At 48.9% G+C, this 12644-nt stretch overlaps 1 protein-coding gene across 3 annotated transcripts in view; it reads right to left on the reverse strand.

Annotated features, from left to right (window-relative positions):
• The window catches only part of UBE2J1 (ubiquitin conjugating enzyme E2 J1), a 68013-nt gene that overhangs the window by 37027 nt on the left and 18342 nt on the right, over positions 1-12644 (reverse strand). For all 3 annotated transcript variants that reach the window (XM_063916975.1, XM_063916974.1, XM_063916976.1), the window contains exons 3-4: positions 11264-11395; positions 11094-11178 (exon numbers count right to left, since the gene is read on the reverse strand). In XM_063916975.1, coding sequence (XP_063773045.1) covers positions 11094-11178; positions 11264-11395 — 217 coding nt within the window. The remainder of the gene's footprint in view (positions 1-11093; positions 11179-11263; positions 11396-12644) is intronic.

Consider the following 12644-nt stretch of genomic DNA (forward strand, 5'->3'; position numbering starts at 1 on the left):
GAAGCAGGAAACAGTTCATGGCGGGAGACTCGGAAGAAACTGGTCATGAACCGGGGGAGGGGCGACCAGGAGAGCGTCTGACTACCCACTGCTGACATCAACCCTAGGGATAGCGGCCTCATACTATTCCTGGAGCCTATGATCCCTAAGGCCTAGCGTTTGTGCACCCGAGGTGTAAGCCACGTCAGCGACTGTTTAGTAGTCTCCTCCCAAAACAGTGTGGCTGTGTCCGTATTGCCCTTCTAAGCAGAACCGATGCCTTACCTTCTCCCCGTGCTCCAGCCACAGCCTGGTACCGTCTGCTGGACCTGCAAGTACATCCGACATAGACGCCCGCCGAAACAGCACTGTACTCATGGGTAAGCGTTGTCGCGACCTGGCGGAGAGTTGTTGGAGCGACTCTTTCTAAGGTACGTATAAGACGCTGTTTAGAAAGATTGCTCAGAAAAAAATAGTAAGACTATAAAAATAAAATAAGAAAGCTTAGGGCTGCTAAAACCAGCAGCCCTCTGACCATGGTCCGGCTCCTGCCGCACCAAACAAAAAACTGCTTTGCCTGAGCAGGAGGCGGGGATATATAAGGACGGGCCTGTTGCATGCTGGGAGGCCAGAAAGCTTTGACCGATTGTAGATATGTTGTAATGCTAAACTCACTTGCACCAAGATTTACAAATCTGTATATGCTGCTAGTTCACCACATCGTGGGTATGTTCATTTGTATATTTTTATGTGAATATCTTGCCCTTAACATTTTGTGTATGTCTGAATTGTACTTTTTATGATGTAAGGCCTATTGTTTTTGTTGTTCGTTTTTTTGTTTAGTTTCTTTCTCACGAAAATCAATAAAATATATTTGACTCAATAAAAGAAATCCATAAGTGTATACTTTAGAGCTTTTAGAATATGGCACATTACATAAAACAGTGGTTATTAAGTATACATCCACTTCAGTATTTTTTCACTTTTTATCTTTGGACATCACTGAATTCAAATTAACTTGGGAAGATTGCCTGATCACAACATGCAAAAATTCAGAGGGATCCTTGTATTATGGCCCCAATATTATATAACAAAGTAATTTGCAGCACCACAACCAATTCTGACTTCATTTGCACACACGGGCGCAAGAGACTTCTGAGAGTACTCAGCACCCTAAAGGATCTCTCTTTGGACAAAGCTCTACCTCTGGATTTTACCTCTAAATAACAAGATTTATGGTAAGAACTTACCGTTGTTAAATCTATTTCTGCGAGGTACACTGGGCTCCACAGGGAATAACATCGGGGTGTAGAGTAGGATCTTGATCCGAGGCACCAACAGGCTAAAAGCTCTGACTGTTCCCAGAATGCATAGCGCCGCCTCCTCTATAACCCCGCATCCGTGCACAGGAGCTCAGTTTTGTTAACCAGCCCAATGCAGTATATGTAATGGATAACCCGCGCTTTAGAAATAATGTGGAGCTGCTCCTTTAAAAAATGGTAACAATAAAACGGAGTGAAAGGAGCGCTTAAGATGTATGAAAAAAAAAAAAAAAAAATAATAATAAGGGAAAAAGAAAATAATAATAAATTTAAATGAAAAAGAATTTTTCTGCAAACACCTGTGAAAAGAAAAAATGGTTAGTGAGAAATGTTTACAGCACTTTCGTGCTAATGTGAGTAGTCCTGTGTGGGAGTCCTTTTTATAAATGCCGGCACTTTTGTCCGTACTGCGGCTGCAGTTGGGACGTCTAGCTAACTATCCCTATTGCTGACTACCTTTCAGTCACGTCCAGACTGTAATTCTTTCTTGCGGATCGCGTCCTGCCGGCTGGTCCCAATGCTGGTGCACGCGCTCCCCGTCTTTACACCTGTTCGGCGCAGGTGGGATGACGTCAGGGCTTCACTCACAGATTGTTTTCCAACGCGTTTCGGACTTGCTGGTCCTTAATCCTGGCTGGTCCTTAATTCCTAGTCCTTCGGGACTAGGAATAGCGGTGAATAGTACCCCTTGCCTCTCTGAGCTAGAGGCACCTGTACTACCACTCCTGTGTCCAGGAGGGACTGTACCACCGAATGAAGAGTTTTTGCCTTCAACTGATCCGAAGGGACGTCTGTCAGGCAAAACCGATGAGGGGGGACGATTCTTGAAGGATACGGCGTAACCTCAAGTGACGACTTCCCGTACTCAGGCATCGGAAGTGGTCTTCAACCATTCATGAGTAAACCCTAGATGTCGGCTCCCTACCCTGGGATCCCCACCCCATCATGCAGCAGGCTTGTCCATTTTGGAAGCAGGCTGACGGGTAGCCCAGGCCCGTTTAGGTTTGGGCTTAGCCGTTTTGGAAGTGCGAGCCCGTTTCGGGTACCACCTGACCTTTTGCTTTACCTGAAGGACGAAAGGAGCGAAAGGAAGTACTCTTAGCCTTCGGTACCGAAGGAGCAGTACTAGGTAGACACACTGTTTTTAGCAGAAGCTAAGTCAGCCAATATCTTGTTGAGGTCCTCTCCAAAAAGAATGTCTCCCTTAAAAGGGAGCACCTCCAGGGTTTTCTAGAGTCTAGATCCACAGACCAGGACCGTAACCAGAGAATCCGGAGAGCCAAAATGGACGTAATAGAAGCCTTGGCCGCCAGAATACTGGCATCAGAGGCCGCCTCCTTAATGTAATGAGATGCTGTGACAATATACGAGACACATTGTCTAGCATTATCAGAAAAGTTGGATGGCAGCTCAGCTTCTACCTCCTGAGCCCACACTTCAATAGCCTCTGCAGCCCATGTTGCTGCAATAGTGGGCAGATGCGCAGCACCTGCTAGGGTGTAAATTACTTTTAGGCAACCCTCCACGCGCTTATCAGTCTGTTCTTTCAGAGAAGTGACTGTAGTTACAGGCAGAGCCGAGGACACCACCAGCCGCGCCACTTGCGAATCCACTGGCAGGGGTGTTTCCCAATTTTTACTTGGCTCCGCAGCGAGGGGATAGCGAGCCAGCATCTTCTTGTGAGGTGTGAATTTCTTTCCTGGATTTTCCCAGGATTCCTGACATATTTCAACTAAATGGTCAGAATGACGTTTAAATCTGTCCGGTTTCTTGGAGGTAGCATCAGGCTCTGGGTCATCAGTAATTTGAAGAATTAGCCCGATAGCCTCCAATAAGTCAGGATCATCCACCTGAGAGACCGATTCCCCATCAGAACTATCAGGATCAGTATCTGTGGGGTCAGTATATATGCCTTCTTCGTCAGACGAGGTGTCTGGGATGTGTGTGGATAGTGAGGAAGTAATGGCCCGCATAGAGGACCCCTTGGTCTTAGGCGGGCAAGGGTTAGACGTCTGTTTAGGCAGTGAGTTGTTTAATTGCTGTAACTGAACGAACAGTTAACCGCAGGGACCATAAGCGGTTGTACCGGCACAGGAGGTCCCATAGGGGGCACAAGTCTAGTCACTAGCGTATTTAATAACGTGGAGAAAGTAGCCCAAGGTGGGTCGTTATGAACCCCCGTTGCTACAGTTCCACTGGGGGGGTAAGGAGCCCCCAGAACCTGAACCCTCTGCTGCTTTGTTTTCCTCTAATATGTCTGCAGCGTCACCACCACGCAATGTGGGATCAGCCCCAGCTCCGTCGCCCCTTGTAGCGGACATGTTTGAAAGCTCAATTCACGGGTAACCCAGTACAATATCAGCAGCCTAATACCTTAACAAGAACCCCCTGTGCAGTGTATGATCACAAACAGAGAATTCAAGAGGTATATCGTGACTTAAAACCACAGAGAAAAATACACAGTAAGTATATCCTGTGAAACACCTATATTAAACAATAACCCTGACGCACCTAGCCCCCTCAGGTTACAGAATATAGGGATAGCAATCTGAGTGAGATACACGAGATGGAGGTCACGCAGCAGCTATATGCACACACACAGTCACATGTACAATGCAGAAATTATGACATGCAATAAAACTGCACTGGACTAGCAATACAGAGTAATACCAAGTACAGTTATATAATCAATAGACATATCAATGCACAGTAAAGACTGGATGTATATGACAGGGTACTTGTACTAAATAACCCTGACTAAATGCACTATTTCTTAAGTATTCTACATGTCTGCTGACAGTGTTAGTTAAGTGTCCTGTAATATGCACAGCGCTGACATGCAGGCGGCTTTACAGAGGAGGATTTGCCCAAACAGTCCCAGGATCAGCTCGAGGTAAGGGCACCCAAACGTTGAGAGAGAGATGCAGCTTCAGGGCGGGAACATTTACTGTAAATGGCGCCCTGGGGCAACAGGTCAAACTCTTATCCCCTTGCTGGGTTTCACCACCGGGTACTGTCGGCTATGTAATAAACGTTTTTTATGAAAACCAACCTGTGCCCTTGCCCTGGTGGTCTAGTGGGGTCCCTATACTACCACAGTGTCTACGCCAGCGCGCGCGGCCCACCTCCCACCGGCTGCGGCGGATCGCGGTTTCCAGCGGTCCCAGGTCTTACCTCATCCAAAGTGCGGCCACTGGAGAACACCTGGAGAGCTGCGGCGGGGTGTGTGACTGACAGGAGCAAACCGGAGCCTCCGCTGTAAGTACCCGGCAACCAGGGCGCAGGAGTATACAGCGCCGCTGGGGGAGGTGATGGAGCTGCAGCAGGAGATGTCTGACTGACATCTAACACACACATTGTCTTTGCTGCAGCCCTTGAAGTCTTCAGATTTCACTTAAAAAAGCTCTTCTGAGGGCTGCTGGAGCAGCCCTACTTGTTGTATGCCTGCACTGCATGACACCAACTACAAAACTGAGCTCCTGTGCACGGAGGCAGGGTTAGAGAGGAGGTGGCGCTATGCTTTCTGAAAACAGTCAAAGCTTTTAGCCTGTTGGTGCCTCGGATCAAGATCCTACTCTACACCCCGATGTTATTCCCTGTGGAGCCCAGTGTACCTCGCAGCAGAAAACGAGTTTTATGGTAAGAACTTACCTTTGTTAAAACTCTTTCTGCGAGGTACACTGGGTTCCACAAGGAATGGACAATGGGGATGTCCTAAAGCAGTTCCTTATGGGAGGGGAAGCACTGTAGCGGGCACAAGAACCCGGCGTCCAAAGGAAGCATCCTGGGAAGCGGCAGTATCGAAGGCATAGAACCTTATGAACGTTCACAGAGGACCACGTAGCCGCCTTGCACAATTGTTCAAGGGTCGCACCACGTTGGGCCGCCCAAGAAGGTCCAACAGACCGAGTAGAATGGGCCTTAATGTGATCAGGAGCAGAGAGACCAGCCTTCACATAAGCATGTGCAAGCACCATTCTAATCCATCTGGCCAGAGTTTGCTTGTGAGCAGGCCAGCCACGTTTGTGAAACCCAAACACAACAAAAAGAGAATAAGATTTCCTAATAGGAGCAGTTCTCTTCACATAGATACGGAGAGCCCGTACCACATCCAAAGACCACTCTTTGGGAGACAGATCAGGAGTAACAAGTGCCGGAACTACAATCTCCTGATTAAGGTGGAACGAAGAAACCACCTTAGGTAGATAGCCAGGACGAGTCCTAAGAACCGCCCGGTCACGGTGAAATATCAGATATGGGGAACTACAGGACAAGGCACCCAAATCCGACACTCATCTAGCTGAAGCAATAGCCAGCAGAAACACCACCTTAAGGGAAAGCCACTTAAGGTCAGCTGAACCAAGAGGTTCAAACGGAGACTCTTGTAACGCCTCCAAAACCACCGACAAGTCCCAAGGAGCCACAGGCGGGACATAGGGAGGTTGGATACGCAACACGCCCTGAGTCAAGGTATGCACATCAGGTAAGGTCGCAATTTTTCTCTGAAACCACACTGACAAGGCAGATATTTGAACCTTGAGGGAGGCCAGACGCAGGCCTAAGTCCAGGCCCTGCTGAAGAAAAGCCAACAACTTGGCTATACTAAACTTGGAAGCGTCATAATCGTTAGATGCGTACCAAACAAAGTAAGAATGCCAGACCCTATACTAAATCCGAGCCGAAGCCGGTTTCCAGGCCCGCAACATAGTTTGAATGACCGCCTCAGAAAACCCTTTAGCCCTTAAGACGGAAGCTTCAAGAGCCACGCCGTCAAAGACAGCCGGGCTATGTCCTGGTAGACACAGGGGCCCTGAACGAGGAGGTCTGGGAGTTGTGGAAGTAGAATTGGACGCTCTGACGATAGGCCTTGCAGGTCTGAGAACCAGTGCCGTCTGGGCCACGCTGGAGCTATGAGAAGCAGAATTCCTTTTTCTTGCTTGAACTTCCGAATTACCCTGGGCAGGAGTGACACCGGAGGGAACACGTACGGCAGCCGAAACCTCCATGGTACCGCCAGCGCATCCACGAATGCTGCTTGAGGATCCGTTGTCCTTGCTCCGAAGACCGGAACCTTGCGATTGTGTCAAGACACCATCAGATCTACTTCTGGAAGGCCCCACCTTTCCACTAGGAGTTGAAACATTTCTGGATGGAGGCCCCACTCGCCGGCATGCACGTCCTGACGACTGAAAAAGTCCGCTTCCCAATTCAGGACTCCCGGAATGAATATTGCCGATATGGCCGGTAGATGGCGTTCTGCCCACTGTAGAATCTGTGAGACTTCCCTCATTGCTAGGCGGCTTCGAGTGCCGCCTTGATGATTTATGTAAGCCACTGTGGTGGCGTTGTCCGACTGTACTTGAAAAGAACGGTTCTGAATTAAATGCTGGGCTAGGTTCAAGGCATTGAAGACCACCCGCAACTCCAGAATATTGATCGAGAGGAGGGACTCCTCCTTGGTCCACCGCCCCTGAAGGGAGTGTTGCTCCAGCACCGCGCCCCAACCTCTTAGACTGGCATCGGTCATCAACAGGACCCAGTCGGATATCCAGAACGGACGGCCCCTGCACAGTTGTTGGTCCCGGAGCCACCAGAGCAGCGACAGACGGACCTCCGGGGTCAATGAGATCATTTAAGACCTGATCCGGTGAGGCCGACCGTCCCATTTGGCTAGAATCAGCCTCTGGAGAGGGCGAGAGTGAAATTGAGCGTGCTCCACCATCTCGAATGCTGACACCATGAGGCCCAGCACCTGCATCGCCGAATGTATCGACACTTGCGGACGAGATAGGAAGCAACGAATCCTGTCCTGAAGTTTCAGGACTTTCTCCTGAGACAGGAACAACCGCTGGTTGTGAGTGTCCAATAGTGCTCCCAGATGCACCATGCTCTGAGCAGGGATCAGGGATGACTTCTTCCAGTTGATGAGCCACCCGTGGGCTTGCAGAAACCGGACCGTCACATCTAGATGACGCAGGAGAAGTTCAGGGGAATTTGCCAGGATTAACAAGTCGTCCAAATACGGCAGTATCCTGACCCCTTGACGGCGGAGTACCACTGCCATCACCGCCATGACTTTTGTAAAGACTCGCGGAGCCGTTGTTAAACCAAAAAGGTAACGCCCGAAACTGGTAATGGCAATTGCCAATCGCAAATCTCAGGTATTGCTGATGAGACACTGCTATAGGAATATGCAGGTAAGCATCCTGTATATCCAGGGAGACCATGAAGTCCCCAGGTTCCAAGGCCAGAACTATAGAGCAAAGGGTTTCCATCCGGAACTTGGAAACCTTCACAAACCTGTTCAATGCCTTGAGGCTGAGAATGGGCCGGGAGGACCCATTCGGTTTCGGGACTAGAAACAGCGGAGAATAGTACCCCCGGCCCCTCTGCGCAAGAGGCACCTGTACTACGACTCCTGTATCCAGGAGGGTCTGTACCACCGAATGTAAAGTGTTTGCCTTTGTCTGGTCCAAAGGGACATCTGTCTGGCAAAGTCGATGAGGGGGTCGACTTTTGAAGGCTATGGTGTAACCTCGAGTGACGACTTCCCGTACCCAGGCATCTGAAGTGGTGTTCAACCATTCCTAGGTATAACCTAAAAGCCGACCCCACACCCTGGGATCCCCCAGAGGGAGGCCCGCCCCGTCATGCGGCAGGCTTATCTTTCTTGGAAGCTGGCTGACGGGCCGCCCAGGCTCTTTTGGGTTTAGGCTTACCAGGTTTGGAAGTGCGGGCCTGCTTGTTGTACGCCTGACCTTTTGCTTTACCAGAAGGACGAAAGGGGCGAAAGGAAGTACCTTTGGCCTACGACACAGAAGGAGCAGTACTTGGCAGACAGGCAGTTTTGGCAGTAGCCAAGTCAGCAACAATCTTATTTAAATCCTCCCCAAACAGAATATCTCCCTTAAAAGGGAGTACCTCCAGGGTTTTTCTAGAGTCCAGATCCACAGACCAGGATCTCAGCCACAATATCCGGCTAGCCAGGACTGACGTAGTAGAGGCCTTGGCTGCCAGGATACCGGCATCAGAAGCCGCCTCTTTAATATAACGAGAAGCTGTGACAATATAAGACAAGCATTGTCTAGCATGGTCAGAGGAGATTTCAGCATCTAACTCCAAGGCCCATGCTTCAATGGCCTCTGCAGCCCAAGTAGCTGCAATAGTGGGCCTTTGTGCAGCACAGTGAGGGTGTAAATCGCTTTCAGAAAACCCTCCACACGTTTATCCGTAGGCTCTTTTAGAGACGTGACGGTGGTGACCGGCAGAGCTGAGGAAACCACCATCCTAGCCACATGCGAGTCCACTGGAGGAGGCGTTAACCAATTCTTAGACAGCTCCGGCGCGAGAAGATAGCGAGCCAGCATCTTCTTTTGAGGCACAAACTTCGTACCCGGGTTTTCCCAGGGTTCCTGACGTATATCAATTAGGTGGTCAGAGTGAGGTAAAACTTGTTTAATCACCTTCTGACGCTTGAACCTATCTGGTTTCTTAGGAGGAACGGATGGCTCGGGATCATCCGTAATCTGTAAAATTAACTTAACAACCTCCAAAAGATCAGGAACATCCACATGTGAACCACCCTCCCCATCAGCCGTATCTGAGTCAGAACCTGTGGGGTCAGAGTAAGTGCCGTCTTCATCCGACGAGTTGTCAGTGACAGCAGTGGATTGTGAGGAGACAAGCGCTCGCTTAGAGGACCCCTTGGACGTAGGCGAGCGACGGTCAGACTTTTTAGTAGTCAGGGACTGGTTCAACTTCTTCTTTATTTGAGCAGATAAATCGTCCGCCCACAGCTAGGTTAGCTGCAGGGACCACAAACGGTTGTACCGGCATTGGGGGTCCCATAGGGGGTGTTAGTTTATGAACTAGCGTATGCAGAAGCGTGGAAAAAGCAGCCCACGGCGGGTCATTATTTGCCCCCGTTGCCACTGTCCCACTGGGGGGCGAGGAGCCCCCAGAACCAGAGCCCAAAGCTGCTGTATTCTCCTCATAGGTATCTGCGGCTTCAGCAACACCGGCAGTGTGTTCAGCCCCAGAACCGTTACCCTCAGAAGCAGACATGATATAACTTGCAGTGTGAGGTAACACAGTACAATTTGTCAGCAGCACAATATCTCTAGCCCAAACCCCTGCGCAGTGTAGTCAGCACCAGCAGAGATAAAGGAGAGATATGGTGACTAAATCACAGAGAAAAATACGTAATACAGTATATCTTTGTGAAAATCCTATATTAGATAAAACCTGACGCACCAAGCCCCCTCAGGTTATAGAATATAGGGAGAGCAGGTTGAGTGAAAGACACGAAATGGACACCACTCAGCTATCAAATGTACACACAAATAGTCACAGTTTGTACAATGTAGAGGTTATTACTAACAATAATACTGCACTGGACTAGCTTACACAGCTATATAACAATAGATATAACAGTACACAGTAAGAACTGGATGTATATCACAGGGTAATTGTACTAGGAAACCCTGACTAAATGCACTCTTTCTTAACTAACACTGACTAAAAAAGGCAGGTAGAATACTTAAGTGTCTTGTAAAGTCACAGCACTGACAACCAGGCGGCTTTACATAGGATGATTTGCCCAAGCATTCCCAGGAACAGTGAGCTGAGGGATAATGGCGCCGCAGACACAGCCAGGGAGTGAGGGAGAGACAGATATGCAGCTCCAGGGCGGGAACATTTGCAGAAAATGGCGCCCTGGGGCTGGGGGAGGGGCTTCAGGTCCAAGTTCTATCCCCCTGCTGGCAAAACCACCGGGTACTGCGGGCTCTAATAAAACGGTTTATAGAGAAAACCTGACCTGTCCCATGCCCTGGTGATCTAGTGGAATCGCCTGTACTGCCACAGTGTCCACCGCCAGCGCGCGCGGCCCGCCTCCCACTGACCGAACCAGATCGCGATAAAGACCGGGTCCCACAAGCGGGACCCACTTACCACCGCCCGAAGCGCGGCCACGCGAGCCCGGAGAGCCCCCGTCGTGTGTGCCTGACAAGAAGAAAACCGGAGCCTCCTGCTGTAGTTACCCGGCAACCAGGGCTTGGGAGTGTACAGCGCCCCTGGGGAGAGCCGGAGCTGCAGGCGTGAATGTCCACTGACATGTAACACTGCTGCTGCCCTTGAAGTCTTCACTTTTTTCCTCAGAAAAAAAGCTCTTCTTAGGGCTGCCTGGAGCAGCCCCTCTGTTAAGTGCCTGCTACTGCAGCACCAACTACAAAACTGAGATCCTGTGCAGGGAGGCGGGGTGATATAGGAGGCGGCGCTATGCATTCTGGGAACAGTCAAAGCTTTGAGCCTGTTGGTGCCTCAGATCAAGATCCTACTCTAGACCCCATTGTCCATTCCTTGTGGAGCCCAGTGTACCCCGCAGCAAAAATTGCAATTATACGCTCTCTAACTTTCCCTGGACACAAAAGAACATTCAATGGACAATAGAAGGAGAAGAGAGATAAGAAGGTAAAGGGAAGACAGAGACAGGCGAAATAAGGATCAAAAAATAGAGAGATGGGAGAAAGGAGAAAAGATACACAAAAGCAAAAGGAGAGAGAGATGGGATAAAAACATAAAAATAGAGAGAGAAATGGCAAAAGTGGGAGAGAGGTGGGAAGGTGAGGGGGAGGGGACACACCTGCAATGCTGGGCATTACAGCTAGCGAACTGGCGAGACCTGGGTTCAAAATACTAGTATGAGCATAACTATTGGTCTGCATGTTCATAACAGTTACTGATTGCACATAAACGGGCAAAATTAATGTGAATATAAAGGAAGGTACTCACTGCTCCAAGATGGTTGCCATGTTTCAGGATGATGACCAGAAATACTTAAGCAAATTTTCTTTCCAATTTCAAACCGACCATTAGCCTGTTAAAATTAACTGACTTAGATGAGTATTCTGGTAACAGAGAATAAGGCCACACTATAATTAAAGACAAGACAGTGTAGTTACCGTTAATAAAATGATACTTGGAGGTTTCATAGGATATTCTGGTGGAAGGACAATTCTGCCATGGTAAACGCCACCATCAAAATCAGATTCTGGAGGGCCCCTAACGGTAAAGTGCCATTCAAAAAGATTATCCTGTAAAAATATAAGTAATAAAAAAAATAAAAAAAATAGGATTTTAATTACCTACCAGTAAATCCTTTTCTCGTAGTCCATAAGGTAAACTGGGAACACTTAGTACGATGGGTATAGATGGAGTCCAAAAGGAGCCGGTGCACTTTAAATTTCTTCAGACAGGGTGTGCTGGCTCCTCCCCTCTATGCCCTCCCACACAGCTCAGTCTAGGAAAACTGTGCCCAAAGGAGATGGACATACTTGAGAGGAGGAAACATGACAAGACAATAGGTAGGGAGATTAACGAACCAGCACACAGCAGAACAACATACTAGCAACAGCTAGTGAAACCAGAAACAGCAACAGCTGATGTAAACCACTTCATACAACAACAATAACTTGCAGGAAAAGTCGAAGCACCGACGCGGGAGCCCAGTATCCCTTATGGACTACGAGAAAAGGATTTACCGGTAGGTAATTAAAATCCTCTTTTCTCTATCATCCATAAGGGATACTGGGGACGTCCCAAAGCTCCCAGAATGGGTGGGAACATGCTGAGACGCCTGCAGCACCGTAAGTCCAATTGGACATCCTCTGAAGCCAGGTTATCAAACCTGTAGAACATGACAAACGTGTTTGTCCGTGACAGGTAGCGGCCCGGCATAGTTGCAAAGCCAAGACACAACGGGTAGCCGCCCAGGAGGAACCCACCGACCATGTAAAATGGGCCCTGATAGACTGTGGAACAGGCAAGGCTGCCGAGGTGTAGGCCTGTTGGATAGTAAGCCTTATGCAGCGAGCAATGCACTGTTTAGAAGCAGGACAACTTTTTTTTTTCTTTTTTTTTAGCTATATGCAGCACAAAAAAGGAATCCGATTTCCTGACACGAGCCGGTCTCCTGACACAGATTTTCAAGGCTCTCACAACCTCCAAGGACTCGGGATTTGAAGACGTGGCAGAATAGTCCAGAACCACATTTGGTTGATTAATGTGGAACGCAGAAACCATTTTTTTTTTTTCCAGAGACTTCTGACAAGTCCCGAGCTCTGCCTATCTTCATGAAAAACCAAGTAGGGCTCTTGCATGACAATGCCCCAAGCCGAGGCTAAGGCCAGCAGCATCTTCCACGCAAGGTACACTGTCATCAAGGGTTCAAACCAAGAGGACTGTAGAAAATCCAAACCCATGTTCAGATCCCAAAGTGCTGTGGCACAAAGGGCGGTTATACGCGCAGGACACCTTTCCAGAATGTCTGGACTCCTGTGAGCT

This window comes from Pseudophryne corroboree, chromosome 4, assembly GCF_028390025.1.
Source record: "Pseudophryne corroboree isolate aPseCor3 chromosome 4, aPseCor3.hap2, whole genome shotgun sequence".
Lineage (NCBI taxonomy): Eukaryota > Metazoa > Chordata > Amphibia > Anura > Myobatrachidae > Pseudophryne > Pseudophryne corroboree.